At 37.1% G+C, this 27427-nt stretch overlaps 1 protein-coding gene across 1 annotated transcript in view; it reads right to left on the reverse strand.

Moving 5' to 3' along the window:
* lrriq1 (leucine-rich repeats and IQ motif containing 1) overlaps positions 1 to 27427 on the reverse strand; it is a 76339-nt gene that overhangs the window by 40452 nt on the left and 8460 nt on the right. The window contains exons 7-14 of the mRNA XM_042335681.1: positions 25821 to 27266; positions 23112 to 23264; positions 20948 to 21098; positions 19873 to 20066; positions 19150 to 19277; positions 9037 to 9110; positions 7266 to 7359; positions 1606 to 1785 (exon numbers count right to left, since the gene is read on the reverse strand). Coding sequence (XP_042191615.1) covers positions 1606 to 1785; positions 7266 to 7359; positions 9037 to 9110; positions 19150 to 19277; positions 19873 to 20066; positions 20948 to 21098; positions 23112 to 23264; positions 25821 to 27266 — 2420 coding nt within the window. The remainder of the gene's footprint in view (positions 1 to 1605; positions 1786 to 7265; positions 7360 to 9036; positions 9111 to 19149; positions 19278 to 19872; positions 20067 to 20947; positions 21099 to 23111; positions 23265 to 25820; positions 27267 to 27427) is intronic.

Below are 27427 nucleotides of genomic sequence, written 5' to 3' on the forward strand. Positions count from 1 at the left end.
ACACAAACATCAGTTTTTATTTATTCCCCATCAGGTAGATAAATGTCCAATCTGGGCTGTCAAATAGCTTGGTGACACTGATGCCATGGCTTTGGCTCATTGGGATTATCAGTGGAGGTTGCAAAAGCCTTCTTAAGCTTTGGAGATCTAAGACACAGGAGGATATCTGAAACATAATTGGAGCTATTTTGTTATTAGAGGGTTCCAGCCAGCAAAATGTTGAGTCTTTCTTATTACTTGTAAGTTATCTTTGGACTTCAAGTCAAAGTTACATGTCTGATTCAGTTGGTTTGAGTCAGTCTGACTCAGTTGATAGCACTCTCGCCTCACACCGCCTCTGAGTCAGAAGGTTATGGGGTCAAGCCCCATGTCGGGTTTTGAGGCCCATAAAGTCCTGGTGTTCAAACACACATACAGACACTGGGCTACCACCTAAGACTTCAGAAACCTTCCCAGACAAACCAGATACCTCAAATACTGCTCCAACTGAAGAGTACAATCCCAAATAATAATTTTTGCATGGGTGTAAAACTGCCATTTGTGAAATAATTTTTACTCGTTCTACTTGATGCCAGATATAGCTCTGCCCAACATGTTTGCTAAGTGCTGATGTAAGCTGGCATTGTGGTCTTGCGAAATACTGCATGCCTTAGAGTATCGACTGTACAAAAGATACTGAGTGATCACAAGCCTGGTCCAGTAATTCTGAATCTTTGATTATTCACGGTAGAATCAGTGTCTTTGTAGTTACATGTATGCCTCGTCACTTGGCAAGAATACAGCTGATTTTGTTTGAAGTTGAACCATTGCTAAAAAGGGAAGATTGAGTGCCAGGTTGACATTATCCTTCCAAGTCCCTATATTTTCCCCGGCGCTAGTGAATGGAGCCCAGGAAAAACAAAATACTTGGCAGTCCTGTCAATTAACTGTGTTCTCTGCTGCGTCATGGTTAGATTTGTCTCAGCTACAACTGGCTAAAACTACCCGCCAAACTTCGTAAATTAAAACACATTTCCAATGCCACACAGTGAGGCCAGAAAGATGGGCAATTTAGAAAAGAGAAAAGTTATGCTTGAACCATACAGGGGAATAAATCAATTGAGGTTGAAGTTGACGTAACTGCCTGTTTTTACTGTAGACTTAAACATCTCTGTACATTGGATCCACAATAAACCTGCCTTGAGAGTATTTCATGGAGCCGCTGGGTCCACACTGGAAAAATACTTAATGGTCCATAACTGCCGTGCACTCAAATAATCAATCATAAAACAGAAATATGTTGAACAACATTTTTAGTTGATTGTTATGCAGTATAAAATAATGCAATTGAAAGTCCTGTATAGAAATGCCAGTCCAACGACAGCATGACATTTTTGCCAAATACTCAATTTTATTCCAACTCACGCTGGGATCTACCCTCAGTGGAAATCTCAAGACAAGTGCTGACATTTTAAAACTGGAAATACTTATACTAAATTTTCCTGTTTCCTGTTTTATGCAATTCTTTAATCAAACCAACAGATGTGTCAAAAAGTTATGTGTGTGCATGAAGCATAGCCTCATGTTACAGTCAAAAAGAGATGAAATGTGCAAAAGGACACTTACCCTTGTTCGGTCTCATGTCTCCTGAGCAATAACTCAAAGCTCTGAAGCTTGGCCTGACAGAAAGCCAAGAAACTCCCAGGTGAAGGCATGCTGGTCCTGTCTAAAGGAGACTGGTCAGCGGAACTGATCCTCTCACCATCCACCACCTTTAGGCCTGGTAACATTTTCAGCACTGAACATCTAAAACACAAGTACAGTGCACAAGATTCATAGATTGCTACTATTTAAGGGTGCTCTGCGTTGCTAATACACGATGGTAATCTTCCAAAAAAAAGGATTTTTTTGTTGTATTCCAACTAATTCGAATTTCCATTGAAATACAATGCTTTACAAAAAATATATAAATTAGCACAATGATAATGCAGTTTTTGGTCATAGGCTGGTGAACAACCAATGTCGAAGTCAATTTAACAAGATAATACAATGAAACATTTTTGTATCTCACTATAGGAAGGGAAATTTATTGTATTTAAGATTAAAGACAACCATATTTATAAATCTGGTGTACTCTCTGTCCCTTTAGAAATAAAACAAGACACAATTTTAAGGCAGAAATCTTGCAATCGAAATGATGCACCTCAGAAGACCTTTGAGACCACACGCAAAGAAAAAACATAAATTATTTTTTCTTTTATATCCATCCCTTCCATTATGAATGTCTATGAGTTCCTGAAAAGGAATCTGCTTTTCTTTTTCCCCCCATTTCCATGACTTCCCTTTTATTTTTAAAGTTTCAGGGACTATTATTTAAAGGAGAAACACATGATTAGATAATATAATGAATATACTAGTAAATGGCCTTTTAAAAAGTTCATCTATATGCTTTAGGACAAAAGACTCTCTCAAATGAAAAACAAAATATTTTTGAGCAATAACTCCCCTTCCCTCCCCCTACAGTCCATGACAACCATTGACTGCTGTTGATTGTGCTTTTTGTCCATATTATAATTATTACAGGCAATAATTATCAAATCACAAAGTCGCACCTTTCAACTCAAATGTTCTGTCACATTGCCCATTGCTCTTCAAGCTTTCCAAAAAAACATAGCGATTCCATCATGACAGATTACATTTATATTTCTTTAATTGCGGGGAACATTTTTTGAATTTAATCAAAATCTTACCCAGGGCTTGTTTTTCTAGTGACATCAGTTTTTTAAGCAGTCTTTACATTTATCCTATGTATGGGTTGATGTGTTTTGTCCGGCATGTCCTTGATTTTTTCATAATGTTATGTCTCTTGATGCAAAAATACGATTAATCTTCCCTAGCTTAAAATGTTTATTCATATGCTCGCAATGCTGTACTTGCAATGCAATCAGTCTGCAAATCTACAAGCTGGAACTACCTGGTTCTTATCACAGACTCAGCTAAACCCCTGATAAGAAGTGCAGGGCACCTGTCTTATGTAACAAGAACCAATAAAATATTTATGACTAATTTAGCTCAGGACCATTTTCAGCCCGACTGCCTTGTGACAGTGATCCATGGGTTATACTGCTGATTACAAGCTTTAAGCACAACGTTCAAAATGAGTTTTGATTATGAACTCTTAGCAACCCCTAGGGCTTTGAATACCAGTGGTTCTGATGCTTCTCTACATGTGCTGATTTCACTTCTAGCCAATTTACCAGCACCAAAATGAAAATGACTAACAAATGGAGTGCTAGGTTTCTGCAGCAATTCAAACATTTGAAAAACAGTAATCCCTCGCTCGATGCCCCCACCTGCTGAATGAATGTGTGGAGCAAATTTTCACAAAATGAAAGATTTGTTCATGAAAGGAATATGGTTCATGAAGAGACCAACTCATAAGGGAAAATGAGATTGCTTACACCATCTGAATTTCACAAGTTTCATACAATAAGTTTCAATCCTTAACTGACATAACTATTTATTCCAATTTGTCAACTGTCATTTTGAAGCATAACTTGAAAGTTAATTTAAAATGCTAAGTCCAAATTCATCATTAGAAATCAGTGATAAATCAAACTTCTGCAGGTTCAGCAATTGATTTTGATCACATATTCCCTTGAGGAATAAAAATACCACGGGAAAAGTGGTTTAACCATGGCTAACTAGAGCAGTTACGAAAATATAAAATTAAAAGAAGAGACCTATAATACTACCAAAAAGAGCAGTAAACCCGAGGATTGGGAGGGCTTCAGAGATCAAGAAAGAAAAACCAAGAAACTGATTAGGAAGGAGAAAATGGATTATGAGGGCAAACTAGCTAGAAACATAAAGACAGACTGCAAGAGTTTATACAAATATATAAAGAGGAAGAGACTAGCAAAAGTGAATGTGGGTCCATTACAGGCAGAGACAGGAGGAATTATAATGGGGGATAAAGATATGACAGAGTCTTTAAACAAATACTTTGCTTCTGTCTTCACTTTAGAAGACACTGAAAACTTACCAAAAATAGAGAGGAACCAAGAAGCTAATGTTAGTGAGCAACTTAGGGAAATTAATACCAGTAAAGAATTAGTACTAGGGAAACTGTTGGGATTGAAAAATGATAAAAAAAAATGACCTGATGGCTCGCATTCTAGGGTTTTAAAAGAGGTGGCTGCTGAGATAGTAGATGCCTTGTTTTTAATCTATCAAAATTCTCTGGATTCTGGAACAGTTCCCATTGATTGGAAGATCACAAACTAACACCACTATTTAAGAAGGGTGCGAGAGAGAAGATGGGGAATTATAGACCAGTCAGTCTGACATCGGTAGTAGGGAAAATTCTAGAATCCTTAATTAGGGACATCATAGTGGGGTACTCAGAAGACCATAACATGATTAGGCAGAGTAAACATGGGTTTACAAAAGGGAAGTCATGCTTAACACATCTTTTAGAGTTTTTTGAGCATGTAACTAGCAGGTTAGATAGGGGGGAACCAGTAGAAGTAGTATATTTAGATTTTCAGAAGGCATTCAACAAGCTGCCACATAAAAGGCTGCTTTACAAGATTAAGGCCCATGGAATTAAAGGCAATATATTAGCATGGATCGAAGAGTGGCTAACAGGAAGAAAACAGAGAATAGGGATAAACTGGTCCTTCTCAGATTGACGGGATGTGACTCATGGAGTGCCACAAGGATCAGTGCTTGGGCCTCAACTATTTACAATCTATATCAATGATCTAGACGAGGACATAGAACTTAAAATATCTAAATTCGCGGATGATACTAAGATAGGTGGGAGAGTAAGCTCTGAGGATGACACAAAAGATTGCAAAGGGATATAGATAGGCGAGGTGAGTGGGCAAGAAGGTGGCAGATGTAATATAATGTGGGGAAATGTGAAGTTATTCACTAGATAGTAAAAACAGAAAAGCAGATTATTTTCTAGAAGGGGAGAGGCTAGATAGTGTTAGCGTTCAGAGGGATTTGGGTGTCCTTGTACACCAGTCACAAAAAGTTAGTATGCAGGTACAGCAAGCAACTAGGAAGGCTAATGTCATGTTGGTATTTATTGCAAAAGGGTTAGAATACAAGAGTAGGGAAGTCTTGCTGCAACTGTACAGGGCCTTGGTGAGACTGCACCTAGAGTACTGTGTGCAGTTTTGGTCTCCTTAGTTAAGAAAGGACATACTCGCCTTAGAAGGGGTGCAGCGTAGATTCACTAGGTTAGTTCCTGGGATGAGGGGGTTGACCTATGAGGATAGGTTGAGTAAACTAGGCTTATATTCTCTAGAATATAGAAGAATTAGGGGTGATCTTATAGAAACATATAAGATTCTTATGGGGCTTGACAGAGGAGACAGTTTGAGATTAGGAACTAGGGGTCACAGTCTTAAGAGTAAGGGACAGCTCTTTCAAGCAGAGTTGAGGAAACAATTCTTCACGCAGAGGGTAGTGAATTTATGGAATTCTCTACCCTAGAAGGCTGTAGATGCTCAGTCCTTGAACATATTCAAGACTGAGACTGATAGATTTCTAAAGGATAGAGGGATTAAGGGATATGGGGATAAGGTGGACCGATGGAGTTAGGTTAGAAGATCAGCCATGATCTTATTGAATGGCGGGGCAGGCTCGAGGGGCCGAATGGTCTACTCCTGCTCCTAATTCCTATGTTCCTATGATTTACACACAAAAATATAAATACTTTAAGATATTGTGTTCCTCAATCAGATAACTGCACTGATGTTTTGCAATGCTGATACATAACAGAGCAAATCCTTACTACAATATGATATTTAGGAGCTAACTAAAATGTTATAGCAAAGAACATCATGCAGCATTGCTCTCATTCATTGTCTTTCTGGCCACAGTGCAATTCTGGGATAATGTTAATCTTGCTTACATTATCTGGAGAGAAAATAGCTCATCTATAAAAAAACAAGAGTGCTTTATTAAAAAAAACATTGTCATTAAATTTAAAATAGAACTCTAAATTTTTAACTAAAACTAATTTTCTATGCTTCTTTTTAAGTACACTTATGCTCTAAAAAGTGTGCCATCAATTTCTTTTTGCAGACGTATGGAGGGTGTTTGGGTCCATTAGCCACTGCACCAAAAAGTGGATTCAGGATTGGAAATAACATTTAAGTTAATAAAATGTGCCATTGACACATAATTCAATGGCAAGTTGTTCTGAAGACACTACAATTTGATCAGACTTTCAGCTGTGTACCTTGAGATGTAAGATCCTTGTAGCTGTCAGAGTAAAAAAAATCTTTGTCAGTCAGTCTGTCTGTTATCGTTTGTCTGGGCCGGATTACAAACCAGAGATGAAAGAATATTGTTCCATCTGTACACTGCAATAATCAATTACCTTCACTTCTTTGTCTTTATGTCAGTTTCTCATTAATTTTCTCCTACGGATTCCTTTTTTTTGCAAGTGTGGTTCTTACGTATAGTTGATTATCATATTCTAATCACACAAATGTCAACTCTTTGAATTCACAATGTGAGCAAGATTAGCCCACGGCTCCAGGAAGTCACTACAAAGACTGTCCACTTCATTTCAGATTTAAGTCTGTGCAGCAGGATTGAAATTCTGTTTAATAAGAAGACATACTTTCCTGGTTCTGATTTATTAAAAAATGCATCACCTGAATGTAGCATTAATACAATAAGGTCTTTTCCCTTTTATAAGTTATAATTTTATTAAAAATACTAAATTTTATTGCTGAAAGATACACCACTATAGATTAAAACAGTCAAAAAACCTCAACCCTAGTTATAGGTCTTTCTTTTACTTCTAAACCTCCAACAATATGTACAAAGCTGGTTTTACGACACATTGATATTGGAGCAGAACCTGGCAATATTGTGTCACATAACTAAAGGAGCCCACTATGATTACTGAATTTTTTAGGGCTACTTAAATTTCACGTTACTGACCACAATTGCATACACAGTACTGCGAAAGTATCCTTTTGTTGTCAAAAGTACTCCCTTATTTTATCTGAAAAATAGGATCATATGGCTAACTCAAAGCTGAAGGATAGTGTTCCAAATGTTTATCACGTTGAACTGATGGAATTTTTTCAACATTAGCAAAATGTGACATTAGATAATAGTAGAAGTTCAACAATGTGCTGTGATATTCTGCAATGTATATTTTTTATTGAGAATTTTCTATGTATAGCATTCAGTCCAGTAATTTATTACCTTGTCTGACAGGCAGCAATGACAGAGAAATGGGTTTGGCTCACCTCCATCCTAATTCTTGCTGAAATGGATTCCTTTCTAGTATCAACTGCAGCAGACTATGACATCCATTAAGACATGAAAGAAAGCTCTTGAGATCTGTGATAAAGTAAACATATTCTTAATAGAAAAGAAATCAAAACAGATTGAAGCAGATAAAATAAATAATGCTTGTCTGAAAAATGTAAGAATGTTGGAAAAACAATTTGAGGGACAAGTCTTTCAGAAACAGAAGAGAGTTAAGTTGATTTTTATTAATGATTTTTAGTGGTATGAGATTCCAAGATATGTCTGAGTATTTGAAAGCTCGCTGTTCTATATTTTATAGTGTTCAAGCCTGTTATGCACTTCCACTGTGGATCCAAGTGAAACATAGTAAGTATACGTTGCATCCCTAGTTCACATGTTATACTGTCTTGAAGTAATGACTTGTGTATTTTATGAGACATTCTGATACTTGAAATTCTAGATGTAAAGGTGTGCATTTTAGATGTAAAGGCATGCATTTTATTTAACCAGTAATACTGTGCCAAAAGTGCCTGTTGTATCTTACTCGTAGGGTCATTGTTATTAGGAATCATTCTCTTGCACATATTAATAGGAATTATTGTGGTCAACTATTTGCTTAACTGTTATATAGGGTGTGCCCTATGTATTACAACTGACAGGCCAATCTGGCTCAACTTGACATTAAACTAACCCACTTTTAGAACACCAAATAATTATTTTCACTTCATGGCTATTTGTGGGCATTGCTGCGAGCAACTTGGCTGCTGATTTCACCTATAAAATCACTAAACTTTACAGTAAATCCTGTGTAGGGATCTGGAACATCCTCCCCACATTGACGGTGTTATATCAAATGCAAGGATTATTATATATTATTATTATACTAAACGATGGAGGAATCATTGTTCTACTCTTCTAAGAAAGTATTTATTATGGATAATAAACATGCATTGTTTATTAGCCACCTCATGAATGTAAAGGTTTCCAAACTGTGAGTCTTCTTAGCCATTTAAAACTGTTTAATTAATAAAAATAATAAAAATATATTTTCTGCAGTTAAAAGGGGTTATACAATTTTCTTCATAATTTTATGATAAGTTTCTCATTTTTTCCTCCTTTTTTGGATGAATTGATTGTGTATAAATATACATTTGGTAATATAATTTTAAAGGTCTCTTGTTTCAACTTTGTTTTTAATGGAGCTTTTTCCTCCTGCAATAAACCACCTTAACCCATTGCAGATCATCCATCTCACGAAACATGTAAATTAATCTCTTCTACAGTATCCAATGCTCCTCTGCCACAGCTAAAATGGTCTATTTTCTTTATGGTTGAACAAGAGAGGCTAAGGCCAGATCAAAGAAATGGATAGGGCATCTTCAAAATGCACAGTACAAGAGTTTGATTACATCTGGCAGCTGTTTATGATTAAGGGATTTTAGCCAAAGCAAATTACAAATATACAAAACTCTCCTCAGTAATTTTAATGTTACAATTTCCAATTGTAAAGACCTCCAAGTTGGAATCACAGTGTAAACTAACATTTCACCTGAGCTACTATTAATGGAATGAGCCTTCTTTGCTCTTGGTCAGGGCAATAAACAGAATACTTCATAACAGTGTAACATCCTATGTTGACTGCTTGCAGAATGGTACCGAGGACAACTAATGCAAGCCCAAGAACTCCTCAACAAAGAAAAATCTCAGCCAGGGTGAAAGGGAAGAATGACAAAATTATAATAATAAAACTGCAATATGTTGTCTCACCTGATAATCGGTTGTTGCCAAGATCAAGCCTCTCCAATGACACAAAATCGGACATGGTAGCAAGATGTGTCAACCTAAAAGGTAAAATGGTACAGGAACACTATTTTAAATTCAGCACTTAACCACTTACAACATAACAACAACAACTATAAATTACATTTATAGAGCGCTTTCATATCAGGAGGACGTCCCAAGGAGCTGGACAGTCAGGGGTCAGGACCCGAGCATGGGGGAGGTGTGGGGTAGGGGTGAGGGAAGGCAGAGAGGTGGGAGGGTAACTGAAGGCACGATCGAAGAGGAGGGTCTTGAGACTGATCTTGAAGGAGGCAAGGGAGGAAGCGAGGCAAAGGGATTGTGGGATGGAGTTCCAGAGTGTGGCTGAAAGCCTGGCCACCGATGGAGGCTGAAAGCCTGGCCACCGATGGTTATTCAGCACTATGAATTATACGGTTATGCAACTATTGCATTCCTCAGATTTCTAAACATGTTGAATTGTTTTTAACCAGTCATTCTAATTTGCAACCACATGGATCAGTAACATTATAGCACATAATACAGCAACAACAAAATTACATTTGTATAGAACCTTTCATGTCGGGAGGACGTCCCAAGATAGATGTCGGGATCGGAGAGGGTGGGGAGCAGGGGGGGGAAGGAGGGTGACCAAAGGCATGGTCGAAGAGGAGAATCTTGAGACAGGTCTTGAAGGAGGAAAGGAAGGGGGTGAGGTGGAGGGACAGTGGGATGGAATTTCAGAGGGTGGGGGAAGAGTGGCTGAAGGCCTACTTGCCAATGGTGAGGTGGGTAGATGTGAAACAGGCCGAAGCCTGCTGCGCGGAAGGAGCGGGCAGGTTGGTAGGGGGTTAGGAGGTCGCAGAAATTGGGGGGAGCAAGGCCATGCAGGGCGTTGAAAGTGAGGTCCAGGATCTTGAACTGTATCCTCTGTGTGATGGGAAGCCAGTGGAGTCAGGGGAGGGGGTGGGGGGGGATAGGGTCGTTGAGTCTGGTGCGTCAGAGGACATTGGCTGCAGAGTTGTCAGATTGTGCAGAAAATCACCCCTTTTGCCTACATTGGAGTAATGGCATAGTGCAAAGTACACCAAGCATTGTGTTGTAATCTTTCAGAAAGTATCATTTTGCAAGAAAATTATACTGTAGCATAAACTGGTAAGTGTTTGAGTGTGAGTTACTGACAACTGTCTGCTGTGGTTAACAACAAAAACATGAAAATATTAATTAACGGCAAAAGGACGTAGTGAAGTAACAAATGCTAGACCTGTGAACAGAAAGTTTTGATAAATTGCTAAGAGACCAAATATTCAGAAGTCAGATACAGAAATATCTGGACAAAGCATTGATGGACCTTTAATTGAAAGTTGTCACAAGTTGCAATTGTGATTCTTCATTGATCAAGTTCTGCAGTTGTAGGTATAGAAAATCAATAATGCTGACTAAAGTGAGAATAAATGACTATAAACCCATAATCAGACCTTTGTCATGTTTCGTTCAATGAGTGACTTGAAATGACTGTAGATGTTAAGATATTTACGGAGAACAATCTGGTTAGCAACCATTAATGCGAAGATGGTTAGGCAGGCATCGATACCTGGTATAAATGGTTGTATAGAAGCTTGACTTATTGTGGATGTCATCTGGGAATTGATGGAAGCAAATATAGCTTTGCAAGCCAGCTCTAAATGCTGGCTGCTTTACTTGAGATGTCATCAAGGCGTGGCTGCCAAGAAAGTTTCATATGTATAATGATTCCAAACACCTCTCTTGGCATATGGAGGATTTAACATTGCTCATACGTAAAGCATGAAGAACTGGACGAGGTGCTGAGGACATGCAAAAATTGCTTATTACTAAGGGGAGTCTCCTCTTTGAATTAAAATTACATGCTTGGTTATTCATGGCCACAGAGAGATGCACAGATATTAAGTTTCCAGCCTTTATCGAGTCAGACGTGGAGTTGTTTATATCAAGAAGAGGACTAACCGTGAAGTATTATTAAAACCACGCTGTAGAGCAAATTATAGCTTTCAACATGTTGGAGCTAATAATTACTGATAATGTTAACATGTTGTTAAAGCCAATAACAAGATAAGCTGGACATTCTAAACATTACGTTGTGACCATAGATTTAAAACTGGAAAATAACATTATTTCATTATTTACAATCAAATTCTATATTGTTTAGGGACTTTTTAGGAAGAATTAATTTAACAAATATTTTCATCATCGATTAACTAAAGTTAATGCCTGACAATTTACATAGTTAAAACATTCTCACTTATCAGAAGTAGGATTTTAATCGTTAGTCAGAGGTTTTAACAGGTCTAGCATATACTAAATCCCATAACCACACAAACATGTGGTATTAACCTGTTTTTCACTATTAATGTCTGCCAATTGGTCAAGAGTTGAAGTACATCGTGTGTAAACTGATTTAGCCTGACCTTTACTAATCAATTGAAAATCTCAACAATACCTTTATGTTTGAATTCAATTATTCATTAAATGAGGTGTTCTGATCTGAATTCTGTGGTGATGTACATATTCAAAATATACAGCATGCATTTTAGTGGTCCACTCAAACTTCTGTTATGCTGTGACAAATCAACTTGTGATATACAAGCCTTTTTTGAAACCATCATTATTTATTTTTCTTTGTTCAACAAAATAAAAAGGAAGAGATTTAAAAATTGACTTGCAAAGGAAATGATTTTCGTTTGTGATCATGAATGGCAACAACATTTATTCCAGTGTCCACATGACAGAGACTGTGATTATAGCCCTTATTGTTTTTTTGATAGCTCTGCTGCATCCTATACAGTCCTAGAATTAAAACGGGAACTATTGTATCCACTCTGAAATATAAGAAGCTATGTAAATAACCAACAGTACAATGCTGCTTTGTATCCTTATTGAAAACATATTTAAATAAAACTTTTATTGTACCATTCAAAAAGTAGAATGTAATTTTATAATGCCCTCTTCTGGTGGAATTGTGTTTTCTCTTACAAGAATGCATCCCATTTCACTTTACATATACAGTAGTTTAATATATCGAGTACAATAGAAAGGTTTAGCACAAAGCAGATACTCTAAAAATTTGATTGTGTTGAAGTCAAAATAAAAATAAGAACAGCAGATATAGAGAGTAAGCAGACAATGGTTCAGTGGATCATTGTGCTACCAGACTGCACTACTAAGGCACAACCCAGGGACATCCGGAGAATCCATGAATTGATGATTTCACACAAAGGAAAAGTATCTTCTCTGAGGAAGATACATTTCTTATTTACATCTTTAATAACAGTTAGAGTATCTAGCAAATCCTGACTGTTTAGCTGCCTGCGCTACTACTCTGGTTGGGTGTGGTACAGGGCAAAGCACTTAAATTCTTTTAAAAATGAATTTATATATACAATATGACAGTGAAAGACAACCATGTTTCTTGAAAGTAATTGAGTTGGATTAATAATTGTGTAGCACTGAGGGAATGTCAACTTCTCCTCTCTTGTAGTAGTCCCTGTTGCTTTTTAAATGAGTTTCCTAATTGCATTCTACTGTTAGCTATACTGTATTTTTTTGTCTTTTTTAAAAAAGTAAGTAATCCTTAAAGTTTACCATTTCATTCCCTCCTATTGAGCTCAGTATTTCCTTGCCACACAGTGCTCCAGTTACCAGCCCAAACATGAAAATGAAAACCTTGCACCATGTATGAAACAAATCAAAATGTCAATCTATGCTGGATGACCCTCTTTGTTGGGAGCACATCTGGACTCCTCCTCCCTTTTTACACACACACGCGCACACAAAACCTTTTGACAGGATATTTTAATGTGCTTTTCATTGTAACAATGTTATATTACAACCCCAAAATTCTATTTTCACAGAAAAATGTAAGTTTGTGCTATACGTAGTTCACACTGCTACTTTTTAGTTTGCATAACAGCTTATGACTATGCTATGGTAGAGCACAAATATGTTAAATACAAAAGTATCAATATTTTCCAATCTACCAGGATTCAAAGAGTAGAGGTTTGATATTTATGAAACTCCTACAATTTAATCAGCATTTCAAGCAACTTTTGCCAAAAGGCAATTTCTCTCTGCAAATCATGACTTATTAGTAACTAGGATCATCAACAAACAAAGGTGCCCCCAAATATTCATGTGTTTCACCCATGTACTGCAGCTTATCTTTTCAAGCCGGTTCTCGCTTATCTTCTGGTCAAGCTGAAAGCTTCATAACATCAAAATTCCGTCCAGTTAATGTAGCCTGGAAAGAAAACCTCATTTGACACATTGTGTCCTATAAGTGATGAAGGTGAGAATGACATTGAACATCTGCTACTAAACTTTTCTATGAGCCAAAAAAATCATTAAGGCAGATTCTAATTTTTGAAAGAAACAAGAAATCTTGTAAACTAGTGACGCACCATTTAACATCTGCCACTTAAAAAAAGAGTTAAAGGAATACTGTATTCCCAGATGTGAGACAATCCTGCTTTTTGTTGTATAGCCAACTGAGAGGGGTTGTGAAGGTTGGAATGTGGTTAGAATTCCACTCCTATTGGTGCTCCATTTGTTTCCCGTCAGCCTTTATTAATCTGTGTTACGTACAGAACCAAGGGAATATGCCAACTAACTGATCACAGACCTGGCAATGTTATCTTATTTACCCCCCCAAGTATTTTGTTTCACCATTTTAAAAGTGTTTTTTTTAAGCCTACAGCATACATCAAGATTTTGCACATCCAAATTAAAAAAAAGGGAACGTCTTCACAACAATGCATATGACCCTCAAAAACTCCATTGCTAAGTAATTCATGATCAGTTTTTCTGAATATTACTCATTTTCCTAAAGTAAGATTTTGTAAAGACCTCTTAAATATTATTGCTAACATTCTCTGAAGCTCTTCATTATTTATGAAGAAACGCAGAGTATTATATATGCATTTATTAAAACATAAGTATAGTAACACTTTAGCAAGTGCAACAGCCATTGTGGAAATGTTTCTTCATTGACCAAGATCAGTAAAATCCTCCAAAATAATTGTGAAATATTTACTCACATGTGGGATAAATCAAATACCAACTGTTTAGAAACCAGTATGTATTCTTGTTAGTAAAAATTCTTATTGGGAACACGTATACTCACGGCTGTTTCAAACTGTTTTCAAAAAGAAATAAATTAGGATGTGAGATGAATGTCATGTAGCGAAACATAGCTGCTGTAATCTGCAGGAGTAACATCTTACAAATAACTAGAAGAGTAGCTACTTGATTTGAATTTTTGGTGAATTTGGACAACAAGGACAGATTAAAACAAGGAAATGGGGAGGAAGACTCCACATTTCTTTGAAGTAGTTGCCAAGAGGGAAAGATCCTTTAATGTCCAGCTCAATCATAAACCTAAACAATAGCTCCATCACAAAAAGATGATGTGGGTAGAAGTAATTTAGAATGGTATGTAGGTAACCAGCTATGCTCCACTAATAATGAAATAAGAAATCAAACCAATTTGATTATTTTTGGAGTGTATTTGGATTAAGGAGGAAGATTAGCCATGACACACTGCATACCGTGTCTACATTTACAGGGAAATAAAAAGGAATTTTTTTTAAAAAATGCAATCGAGTCCATAAACAATACATTTTAATTTATTTTCAAAGGCACCAAAATAAGATTATATATTATATAATAAGATATATATAATGTAATGTATTAACGCAGTTTTAAGATCGGACCTTGTGAGTTGATCTTAAAAGTTTTTTTTCCTTTCTCTGGACAAATTTTCTATGAGAAATTCTATTAACTAAATTCTTAATTGTATAGCATTGGTCCAAAAATTTCTACCTAATCTAGAGCTTCAGCCTATCTTTTCAGAGTATTTTCATCTAAGCAAAACAATATGAAGTAAGTACCTTCAAAGTGTATTTTCCCCTCAAGGTTAGTGTAAGTGTAGAAATATTTGGTCATTGATCATGACTCTGCTGACAGAAAATTGGATATTGAAAGTTGGAAAATGTGTCTACAATGAGAAATAACATGAATAAATGCAAAAGTACTTTAGAAACAAGTCTTTGGATTGCCATATTTAATGTGATGTTGTTTACATGGCTACAGATTTTCAGTGGCTGCCTACAAAATTCACTTATTATTTAATTAAGTATTTCAAATATATCTTTGCCAGTTTTATGACAAAGCATTGACTTTGTCAGTATCATTACCATGATATCAGTCTTGCCTCTGAGTCTGAAGATTGTAGGTTCAAACTCACATTGGGACTTTGAACTCACAGTCTAGGCTGACACTTTAATACAGCACTGGGGATGTGCCATTCTTTGAATGAGACGTTAAACGATGGTCCCATCTGCCTGTCAGAGTGGATGTTAAAGATCCTATAGTATTTCTCAAAACAAGAAGTGAGCTTTTCCTGGTGTCCTAGCCAATAATCCTCCAGATAAAATTGGACATTCATTTTGTGGCTGTTTTTGGACACTGCTGTGGATAAATTGGCTACCGCATTCACTTTCGCAACACATTACATTAGAATCCTGTGAAGTGCTTTGAGAGGCTCTATATCAAATCCAAGCATTATTATTATTCATCATCATTATCAATGTTATTCAAGGCAAAAAAGAAAATAACATGAATCGAAAATAACATACAACATTGGGGCAACTGTCTACTCCCCTAATCCAAAATAATAAAATATATTTTATATATATATAAAATACACACCCAGTTACTTTAGAGTATATCCTGTGAAGTGTTTTGAGATGTCTCAATGATGGGATAAGGTGCTATATCAAATGCAAGGTTCATTATAAGTAAATTTGGGTGATTACCTAAAATCTCAATGGCCAGATCAGCGAAGGATTCGTTTTATTTACTGCAAAATAATAATTTGAACTATTAGCTTGTATTTTTTTCGCATTACTTCAGTATCTAATCATCACGATGCTATTGTATCAAAATGGCTTTTGACACTGGTTACAAATGTCAGTGAATAAGAGACTTTGGTAACTTAGTATTCAAGTAAATCAATTCTGTTTGAAGGTAAAAGTTGGAAATATTATTTCACATTACATACTATTCAACTCTTCGGCAGATTAGTTGTCCGTGGAATAACAATTGATTTTTCAAAACTTTGTAGTTCACTTCATCCTAGGTTGTCTGTTGTGCGATTCAACAAACAAGACCAAATTGTAAAATCCGTTGGAAGGGCAACACAAATTCCGACTATTAACATTCTCAACAATGTTAAAGGATTACAAAGCTTTTTGGATCAACATCCATTTATTAGCACAGAGACTATCAGCCTCAGGTCAAAAATAATTTCTAAACAAGTGCTTTTTGATCCAGAAATAACAAAGTTAATCACAATGGAAAGAAGCATGGGTCCAATGAGGGGTTGGAAAAGTCAAACCATCAATCAGTTGTCAAATCATTTCCTTGGAATGACACTAGTATTATTACTTAAACCACTATAGATACAGGAAACACTTAGTAGGCAATTTAATTTAACATAGCATTGATTATATTATATTATTGCAAAGATTTACAAACTTACCATTCCTCAACTAACAAAAGGATTTCCACAAAGACCTAATTCTGTTTAGTATCTGGTTTATAAACTGTCCAAAACATTTTTATTAATGCTTATTAATCACTGATAAGATCGGGTTCTGCTTAAACTCAACTTTCTAGTTGTCAGATTTGAAATGATCCTTGCTCAGAGTTCCACCTTGGTTTATCGCAGGAAATTTGAGACTTATTTTTGCGGGTTTTCCCCTTGTTTTCAAAGCGCAGATCTATTGATATCTTCCTCAAAACTGGGGTCTGAGCATTCTAGAGATTTGTTTTCTCTTGGGTACATACAGGAGCCTGTTTTGTTTTTCCCAACATTGTTTTCTTCCTACACTCTTAGAGTGGGGTTTTAAAAAAACATTTTTGCTTACTTCACCTTGAACAGTGAAAAATGCTGCAGGTTGGCTGAAGGCTCATCTCTGAAATATTACTGCCAATACTATAAACAGCGTACTTTTATTCCAAATTGAGTCATATTGACAGTGTTTTTAAAAAATGTTTTCAGAATATTTGCTAGTGCTAAATATTCATAGTTTATGGATTAACTTTTGGGCTGGCCGATTGGATCAAGTTTTGGGCTGGAATGCTCCTTTTATTATGAATTTAGACAGATACTGATGCAAATTAGTAACCGTGCACTTGTCACAAAGCTTTGCTAATCAACAAATGGTAAAGTGGGAATTGATAACATGATATATGTGGGAATTCAACAAGAAGCAACACAATAAACCGTGATCCTTTATGCAATGTGGATAACAGGAAGATGGGAGCATTGCCATTCTTGCTCTCTTCCTCCACATTGAAACGGCGCCTTCTTATACCTGCCTTTCTGAATAAGATATCAGAAGATGTACACTGAACTTCTGCAATGAACTCAGAGAGTTAAGTTCAGTGTTACCGGAAATTGGGTTCTGCCCATACATATACGTGTAACGTATAAATGGCTTTCAATACATCTGGCTTATTTCAGATAACTACAGCAGACACATTTGGTATCATCCTGGCACCAGTATCACATTGCATGTCTCAGCTGATTGGTGGTGTTGTCAGATGAACAGGTCCAGATACCTAGTATACCAGCAAATAGTAAGCTTTACAAGATGCAATCTGTTACATCCATTTCCTCATTATGGGTTGATGAACTGATAGCAACATCTTTCAGAATAGGAAATGCTTCCATGTCATGAATAAATTACTTACAATTTAAAAGTAAAACTTTGATGTCTGAGGGTTCAAGCCTTGGTTTTGTGGTGCACCTGTATGGCAGTTCTCCTCCCCGTGGTCTCCATTAATCATAGTTAATTCCTTTCTTTCATTTGCCATTTCTGATTGGCCACCACTAAGTGATACCTAAAATGGAACTCAATACTTGGTGACCAGATTAATGTTTTGGGAGATAAATAAAATTTTGTTGGAATATAGGAACATAGAAACAGGAATAGGCCATTCAGCCCCTCAAGCCTGTTCTGCCATTTTGTAGGATCATGGCTGATAAGTTATCTCCTTAGCACTTTGGATTGTTAACATGCCCACATCACTAATCTTGGAGGCTGCTGAATTTAGAAATGAAGCCCTTGATAATATCTTGCCTTTTTGTTTCCTCAACACTGTAGCAGCAGCAGAAAATGTGTAGATCTGATCAACCTATTTTACCTATTGTATTATAAGTCTCGAAATTGGTTTGAATGAAGAAGGCCCTTGGCCCATTCAATTGCATCTTTCCAGGACACCAGAGTACCTACTCTCCACCCATTGTGGCATGTGCTGTTGTTTTTAATGTCCAGTGACCTGGCTTTAACCACCCTTCCTAGCAAATTGTTTTGGTTGTTAATTACCCTTTGGGTAAAGACAAACTTTTTGTCAGTTCTAAAGTTACACTTTGCAACTCTAAACCTAGGTCCTCTTGTTCCACTGCCTTGGTGCATCCTAAAGCATTGTTCTGGATTTACTTTTTCAAACCCATTTAGTTGTAAAAGAATAGCTTTCTAATTTATCACAGTTGTTCATTGTGTATTTAAAATATGTGGTTACTTTTGCTCAACACTTAGTTTCTTTCCAGTGCAGCATTATGCTGAATTAGCTCTGTAGCAAAGTGGGTTACTCAGAACAATTATTAACATGAATTAGTGCATCAGTACAGTATTAATGACACTTTTGACAAAAACATCTGAGGCATAATAATGTTTGCATTTGATATAGGGCCTTATGTCTTCCAGATGTCTCAAATCGCTTCAAAGAATATACTGTAAGATGAACTGACTGCGTATTTTATGGGCAAAACTTATCTATCCAAAACATTAAGTTGCTTAACTCAAAAACGGTTAACATTCTACATTTGATATACAATAATAACAATCCTTGCATTTTATATAGCCCCTTATCAAATCTTCAAGACGTCTCAAGCCTGATCATTGTCTTTGAGACCTCTCATATGCCAGGTAAACAGAATTTAATCTTATAGTATTTTGGTAATGTACCATTTCCATGAATTCTCACTTTGGATTTTACCTGTTCTGGAAGACAGAGAGGTGTTGGAGCATTGGCAGCCAGCAATTAGAGAGTGTCTGTAGAGAGGAAATGCTGTTGTCACCCAGCCACAATTCCCGTAATAGAACGTGATTCTCTAATCTGGGTGGCTGTGGAAAAGATGATATGTCTGAGACACACAAAGGTGAATTATAGTACAAAAATCTCTTCCTACTATTTTTGTTTTGAATGGATCCATTTTGTTGAAGCTTCTATTTAACTTAAAATTGTTTGTTAGTGTTTCATTGTATACTAGCCATAGCTATCAACTCTAAATTACATTTTAATAATCCTGTCATAATGGCATAGTAATAGTGTACAAGGTGGATGGTGGATGTCATCATTCAGTAATTGAAATACACTGGTATTTGGCATTCACATGACCAGCACAACTGAATAAAAAAATACCCCATACAATGTACATTACAGAAAAAAAATATACATTGGATTGTTTTCAAGGCAGTAATCTTATCTCTGTGTCCAAATGAATAATAAAGTAATAAATTATGTGAGCTATGATTTAATAGTTTAAAACATCATCTGAATCCCTTCACAGCATTACTGTCTTGTTACTGCCAGCTATTCAATACTCTCGAAGTCTCGCCCAATTCTACTCCAAAAAGATATATGGCTGCCAGCCGTGGTGTATGTTGCTTTTAACCTTTTTAAGTTTGTAAAATGCAAATTTATTCTCTATGACTGTACCTCAGAAAGGCTGTTGCTCTGTAACTTTAGGTTTTGAAGAAGCCCACAGTTATCTATGCCTTCAATGCGGTTGAGATGGTTATAGGAGCAATCAAGGTAGAGAAGAACAGGCGTCTCACTCAATCCTTTAGTGCTTATCAACTGATTATGATCCACTAGTAACCTCTGAAGTTTGTTGAGTGATTCAAGACCACCTACAATGTGATGAGCAAAACAGGAATTAAGTAATTACGCTAAACAAACTCAGCTTGAAGAGTAAATATCCCAGACATTGAAAATCACTTTAAAAAATTTAGTTTCACTGATTTCTGGCTAGCCTGTTGAATAGAACACCAATATTTGTTATAACAGAATTTGTGCAGCAGAGATACTAACATAAGTATGATATTTTCAGTCAAACTCGAGTGAAAGTGTTGCTTGCATTTTGACCTAGTTTTGATCTCTTTCTCAAGTTAAACTTCTGGCACAAAGAATTGAGGCAAAAAATTTCACATGTCTGAAGATGAGCAGTGCCAAATCCTGGGGGAAAAGAGTTCCCTTAAATAATCCTGCATTTTCTATTTGGATTCACTCTACAGAAACCGGCCAATTAGTCCATCAAATCAGTGTCTTCTCTGCATGAGCTCATCCAATTCGGCTTTCTGGCTCCCTCACCATAACCTTTAATATTCCTTCTCTTCGAGAATCTAATTGCCTTTTTAAAGAGTTTATGGACTCTGCTTCAAAATAACAGCAACAGAGTAGCACCAACACCTGTCTAAATACATTGAGAGTTACATGGGTTTAACAAGTAAACTGAACTAAACTGCAGAGACTAACCCTTATGTAAAATGTGCTTTACATCTGAGAATGTTTTATTTGCATCTCAATTCCTCCTCATTAACCACTACATATTTAACATCAACGGCAACTTGCATTTATATAGCATCCTTCAAACAGGATAGTGTCTCTTGGAGCTTTACAATGATTAAGTCAGATACCAAGCAAGGGGGAGAGAGGAAGGAGGAATTGACCATTGATGTGGTCAAATCAGAATACACTAAAAGTAAACTGGAAGCACAACCAAAGGTCCCACCTATACGGGTGATCTGATTATGTGATAGTTCAAGGACCTGAAGGTTGCTGCAATTTTCTAGACCATGCATGGAGGTTATGTGATTGTTACTGAGCAGAAGAATGCAAAGATCCTCCAGATCATGGCAGTGGATATTCTGAAGGTTATTTTCCTACAAAGAAGAGAAAACATCAGTCATTGTTCAAATTCTTCAGTTTTTTGTCCTCACACTTAATGCAATTATCCTTCAGAAGGACATTTTGTGAACTTATGCAAGATAAACAATTTTACCATACTTAAAACAGCATTTCGGGTTTGATTGAATATACAGTACAGTGACTAAACTTTATGATGGACAGGTAATATCTGGCAGCTACAATATTATCGTAGTCAGGTTATTGACTTGTCAAAGCCAGTAGAATGCAGACAGCGAAGCAGTTTGATCAGCTTCTCCAACATTCTTCTGACATGAACGGTACTATGGTATTGTATTGTGGTGGTATATTAGGGCACACAAAGAACTCCCTCATCTCAGCCAATCCAAGAAAAAAAAGAAAAAAACTGCAGTTAAGAATTAAAACTTAAAGAAGTCAATGGAGATCACTACTATTATACCATTTCATTGCCATTTCAGAGCAGCATTGACAAAGACCGAGGCAAGTCGCTGGACTAGCTGCTTAAATAATATTGGTGCAAGGAACCCGGAGATGTGTCAAGCTGACCCACTGGAACTCCACTCCAATGCAATTTACATTTGGTTGGTGTAAAGTACTTCTGGTTACTGAAGACATTCCTACTAAGGAATCCTGTTAGAAATTACTGAATATTACGTCTCCAATATCTCCATTATAATAATGCTTACATTTGAGGTACATATAAACCCTGGCTGGTCGGACTTATGGGGGGGGAGGGGCCACGAGATCCAGTCCGGCGAGCTGGAATTTCCGGCTAAGTGTAATTATAATGCTGGTATTGCAAAAAATGCACTGCATGTGCATTTCTACCATGTGCATATCTGTGTATATAAAAGTACTCACTCATCCATGTGGACACATAGAAAGGATAGTGAAGTAGAAATTGGTGGGATCATGTGGGTTGCTCAGCGCGGGCTTGTGGAATTTTTTTAAAAATGTTTTTAGTTTTGGGCCTGGTCCGGCTAGGGACTAATTCTGGATACCCAGATACCAGGGTTTAGTCTAATATCTTTCACTTTGGGAAGATGTGTCACAGGATGTGCTTCAAAGGATTAACTGTGAAGTGAAATGATTGTATATTCTGTGTTTTTGTGTATTATCTCGACATATTCTAAGTCTTTGCATAGTACAAATTGGCTGAAAAATATAGGCTTCTACCAGGTGGAGGTTCTGGCACGGAATAAGTGTCGACGAAGGAATATTATCAGCTGCATGTGTCTGAAAGCTGCCAAAAAAGTTTTAAAGTTCTGTTGGCTCAATTCTTTAAAATTATTGCTTACTGGAAGATGGAGCCGAATAACTTAGAAAGGAGGTGAAAGCTGCCCGATGCTTACTGGGTGAAATGATTCTTATTTTGTGCCATAAGATTTCAAATGTGCAATGGAGAATATTCGAGGTGTGATTCTAGGACTCTGTAAGGAAACTTTCTTCCACCTTATACTCCTATTGACTGGCAGCTCAGTAAACATGTAACCTTTCAGGCTAAAAGACACATACTACCCAGGTGCTATTGGCTATCACCACTCAGTTGCATGGGAGGAGGAAGGGACAAAGACATGAAAGCACTGTGGTACATGCTCCCATCCAATTTTCTCTGCAGCCCTTTAACACAGCAAGGAACCTCCCCACTGCAGTGCAGCCGAGGTCAGGAAATCTGCAGAGTTGGAGAAAATTGATCTTGCGTCCCATTACTCTCCAGCACGTACAACAATTATTTCTGGTGCATGCAGAGTCCTTATACAGGCAGGAAACAGGAAGATCAAACCGGCACTCGGGAAATAATAAAATCATTTAAATCAGGCTACGATAATATGTTAACTTGAGTTGTGCTTCAAAAAACTACTCGTGCTGCAATTTGGGATTTGAATTTAGGTGAAACATGTTTAAAATTGTGCTTAGATTGCAAAGCTGAACCACAGATGCTTTGAGAAAAAATGTTGTACAATTAAAGGAAATATGAAAATATTAGTAAAACATGGAAGGAATTTTACCTGTGCATCAATGTACTTTAAACCTTTGCACTGACTGATTCCCTCCAGTGTTTCCAGTCTGCAGTTTCGGAGTGTCAATGACTTGAGGCTTGGGCACTGGGAGAGAGTGGATAGGTTGCAGCCAGGCAAATCGCAAAAGGTGACCGTTGTAACCTAAAATGAATAATCCAGTTTCAGTGCACACGAAGAACCTGTGATGGAGGAGCTTTTTCCTAACTTGTAATAGTTGTATTATTATTACTATTCTTGAACTGTCAGGTAATTTGGCTATTTTCCTTGCACTAAACTCTCTAATTTGTAAAATCTACTCCCAGCCATCCGGATATTTGTCTGGCGTCTATCAGGTTGCTTAGGGAGTTTCTGAACAACACTTCAACTTTAGATTTGGCTTCAACTTCAGTTCACGTAGTCCCTAATCAAAATGTTACCAAATGTTGTGGTTCCTCACTTAGTTCTGGCTCTAAAGATGAAGCCAAATATATTTGGATTTGCCCCATATGAACCTGATCCCAAATTAACTTTGTATCCTGAAGCTTAACGCTAATTATTAATTTAATAGTGCATATCAGAATTTAATCTAATAAATTAACTTGGGCGTTGATAACAACGCATTTATAACATTGCTGGGTCAGCAGATAAAAGCAGTCACTTCAAATCTTTAACAGAACAGGAAAAAATATATCAGGAGGTTTGGATGAAGGTTCTTTGGTTAATTTGATCTCATGTGTGATGTCCTGTAGCTCAGTGGTTAGAGCACTCGCTTTGCAAATGAGAGACCTGAGTTCAATTCCAGGCAGGGCGAAACCTTGGGCAAGTTTCCTTACTCCACACGCCTAATAATAATCCCTCCAAAACAAAAAAAACAATAATAAATCGGTCATTTTCAATCCACGACTGTTTGTGGGACATTGCTGTGCGCAATTGGCTGCCGCGTTCGCCCACAAATATACAGTCAATTCACTTTACAGTGTGTTCTGTGAAGCGCTTTGGGACGTCCTCCCGACGTGAAAAGCGCTATATCAAAGTCAAGGATTATTATTATTATTATTATCTTTCCAGAATATAAACCCTGCCATCTTCCTCTAACAGTATTAAGCAGTTTCGTAAATGCTTCCAGCTTCTCGACCTCAACCATCTTTGCAGGTAACCTATTCCTTTAATTGATATAATAAAAAAACCTTGCATCTGATATAGCTCTTATAAATAATAATAATAATCCTTGTGTTTGATATAGCGCATAACAAGTCGTCGCGACTCTCTCAAAGTGCTTCACAGGATATAGTTTGAAGTGAACTGATTGTGTATTTTATGGGCAAAAATGTGGCAGCCAGTTTGTGCACAGCAATGTTCCACAAAAGGCCATGGAATGAGCGATTAATTTTATTTTGGGGATTTGTGGCCAGGATACGGGGAGAAATTCCCTTCTCTTTTGTAATACTGCCATGGGATCTTTAACGTCCACCTGAACAAATAGGCAGGACCTTGGTTTAACGTCTAATCTGAACGACGGATGAAATGTCTCAAAATGTCGGTTCACATGGACGGATGAAATGTCTCAAAATGTCGGTTCACATGGACAGATGAAATGTCTCAACAATGCTTCATAGGTAACTGATACTGTATCAGGTGTAATGCCTGTCTCTTTGTAGGCAAACAGGCAGTCAACTTGCGATGGATTGCTTGGTGCAATGCAGTTTCGGGAAGGGGGTGGGAAGTGTGTTCTGCATTCGAATGAGACATTTAAACCGAGGTTCTGTCTGGCTGTTTAGGTGAATGCTAAATGGCACTGTTTGATAAGAGAAGAGAGCTTCTCCCAGTGTCCTGGCCAACAATCTCCTAAATAAAACTTGCCATTCACTTTGTGAGACATTGCTGTGCACAAATTAGTAGCTGTGTTCTCCTACAAAATACACAGTTACAAGTTATTTTGAATTAATCACAATATTAGTTCTGATGAAGAAAGCCCTTTCACCCATCTAAAGATATTTCACACAGTAAATCCTATGAAGTGAGCTGAGATGTTCTCCTGAGGTGAACGGAGCTATATCAAATGTAAGATTTTTTTAAAATCAATTATTAATTCAGTAGAACATATCTACAAGTCACAAATTTTTCTAGATTCTCATTATCAGAGGATTTTAACCTTTAGAAGAAAGAGTCCCAAATGAGAGTGCCACAACTATTGACTGAAGTTGTAAAAAGCTGCACCTTTAGAGACTGATTGATGTCTGTGATTACAAATGGACTCCCGTATAGCAGCATTAAGCAGGATGAAACAGAGCTCCGAAAGAAGGAAGAGGGTTAAAAACATCAGAGAATCGGTCTCTGTTGGCCCCTTTCCACATACTTCTAACAGCTTGCTATACAACAGCATTTATAGAGCCCTGGGAGCAATACTCTGGCCTATCCTCTCAGCCAAGAAGTGTGTGGCACGAGGAGGCTCCAGGGTGCTGAAAGGTAGAAGTAAATTACCAAAAATATGCAAAATACAAAGAACTCACTGATCAGAAAAATTGTTTTATAATACCATTGAGGTTTGACTTCAGTGAACTGCAAAAGATCAGAGCTTTACCACTAATTGCCTGAACAGATTGCTGTGAATAATACTAAAACACTGGTGACTAAGGTAATGCATGTGTGGGTGAACAGTGAATCAGCAATGAAACATTTCTAGGGAACACTGATAGTGATTGATGGTAAGATCTGTACCTGTTGAAGTGAAGTCCAGCTCCCTGAATGGAGTATTAACCCAGGATTCAAAGCAAGCAATTGGCTGGCTGAACTTTTATGCGGTCTGATTCTTTGTTTCACTATTTTCATCTTGTTTCCTCTGCTAACTTTGGACCAAGGAGTACAAGTTTTCATCCAATTTAGTCTCTTTTGTTCAATATGATCAGGCAGAGTAAGTGCCCTGACTCGGGACTTCATCTCTAATTTATGTGCTATACTTTGGGTTAATTCAAATGAACCTTCATTGCGATAATTAATATGCTCTGTATTTAATACCGGTTTCGTTTCACATGTTTCTCTTCTTGGGAGACAGTCGGTGAAAACACGTGGATTGGTCACTTGCACAAAACCACTGCTTTTTGTTGGCATGATAGTAACTTTACATCTGTCATTTTTCTCCGTTATATTTTTCACTGTATCTTCTGTAGGAAGTTCCATTTCCAAATTAGTATCTGTGGCCAGTTTAGTTGCATTCTGTACTGCTGTTTCTTTGTCTTTGCTAAAAGCTCTAGGTTTATTAAAATCTTGTGGCATGTGTTCACATTCACTCTGATGTAACACCACGGACAGATTCTCTGACAGACTTAAATTTTGCTCAATTTCCTTATTCCTGACTTTGTTCACAATAATACTTCCCTCTTGATTTAACCTCAGCTCCTTCTTCTTTTCGAATGACATTTTTTCCTTTTGTTTTTCTTTGCTTTTCATTCTCTCTTCTGTTAACTTTATTTCTTCCTCCCTTTTCTTTCTCTCTTCTGCCAACTTTCTTTCTTCCTCCCTTTTCTTTCTCTCTTCTGCCAACTTTATTTCTTCCTCCCTTTTCTTTCTCTCTTCTGCCAACTTTATTTCTTCCTCCCTTTTCTTTCTCTCTTCCGCCAATTTTTGTTCTTCCCCCCTTTTCCTTCTGTCTTCCACCAATTTTTGCTCTTCCTCCCTTTTCCTTCTGTCTTCTAACAATTTTCTTTCTTCCTCCCTTTTCCTTCTCTCTTCTGCCAACTTTCTTTCTTCCTCTCTTCGTTGCTCTTCTTTTTTCTTTTGCTGTAATTCCTCCTCTTTTTTCCTTTTCTCTTCCTCCTGCTGTTTCTTCAGCTGTCTCTTCTTTTCCAGCTTTTCACGTTCTGCTTCCTTTTCCTTCTCAAATTCCAGCTTCCTTCGCTCCTCTTCCCTTCTCAACTTTGCTGCTTCTTCCTGTCTACTCTCTGCCTCTCTCTTTAATTCTAGCTCTTTTTCTCTCTTTCTTCCCTTTCGCTTCTCCTTCAGTATTGGAGCATACTTTTTATACACCAGATGTGCCCGAATTTGTTTTTCAATTGTTGTTGCCGCTCTGCATTGCAGTGCCTCCACTCGTTTTCTCTCTTTAGCCTCCTTTTCTTCAAAAGTCCGTCTCTCTTCATCCACTTTTCTCTGCAGTGTTTTTATCAATTCCTAGGTATTTAAAAATCAATTAATGCATATTTTAACAATTTAAAATACTTTATTTCCCTTGTACTGGAATTTTCTATTTTTGTTTAAAGTAACTGTTTCTCTTAGTTGTAGCCAAAAAATGATGTCTGTACCACAGCAAGCTGGCTTTACTCTTTCATTCT

Source organism: Callorhinchus milii, unplaced genomic scaffold (assembly GCF_018977255.1).
Source record: "Callorhinchus milii isolate IMCB2004 unplaced genomic scaffold, IMCB_Cmil_1.0 Scaffold5, whole genome shotgun sequence".
Taxonomy (NCBI): domain Eukaryota; kingdom Metazoa; phylum Chordata; class Chondrichthyes; order Chimaeriformes; family Callorhinchidae; genus Callorhinchus; species Callorhinchus milii.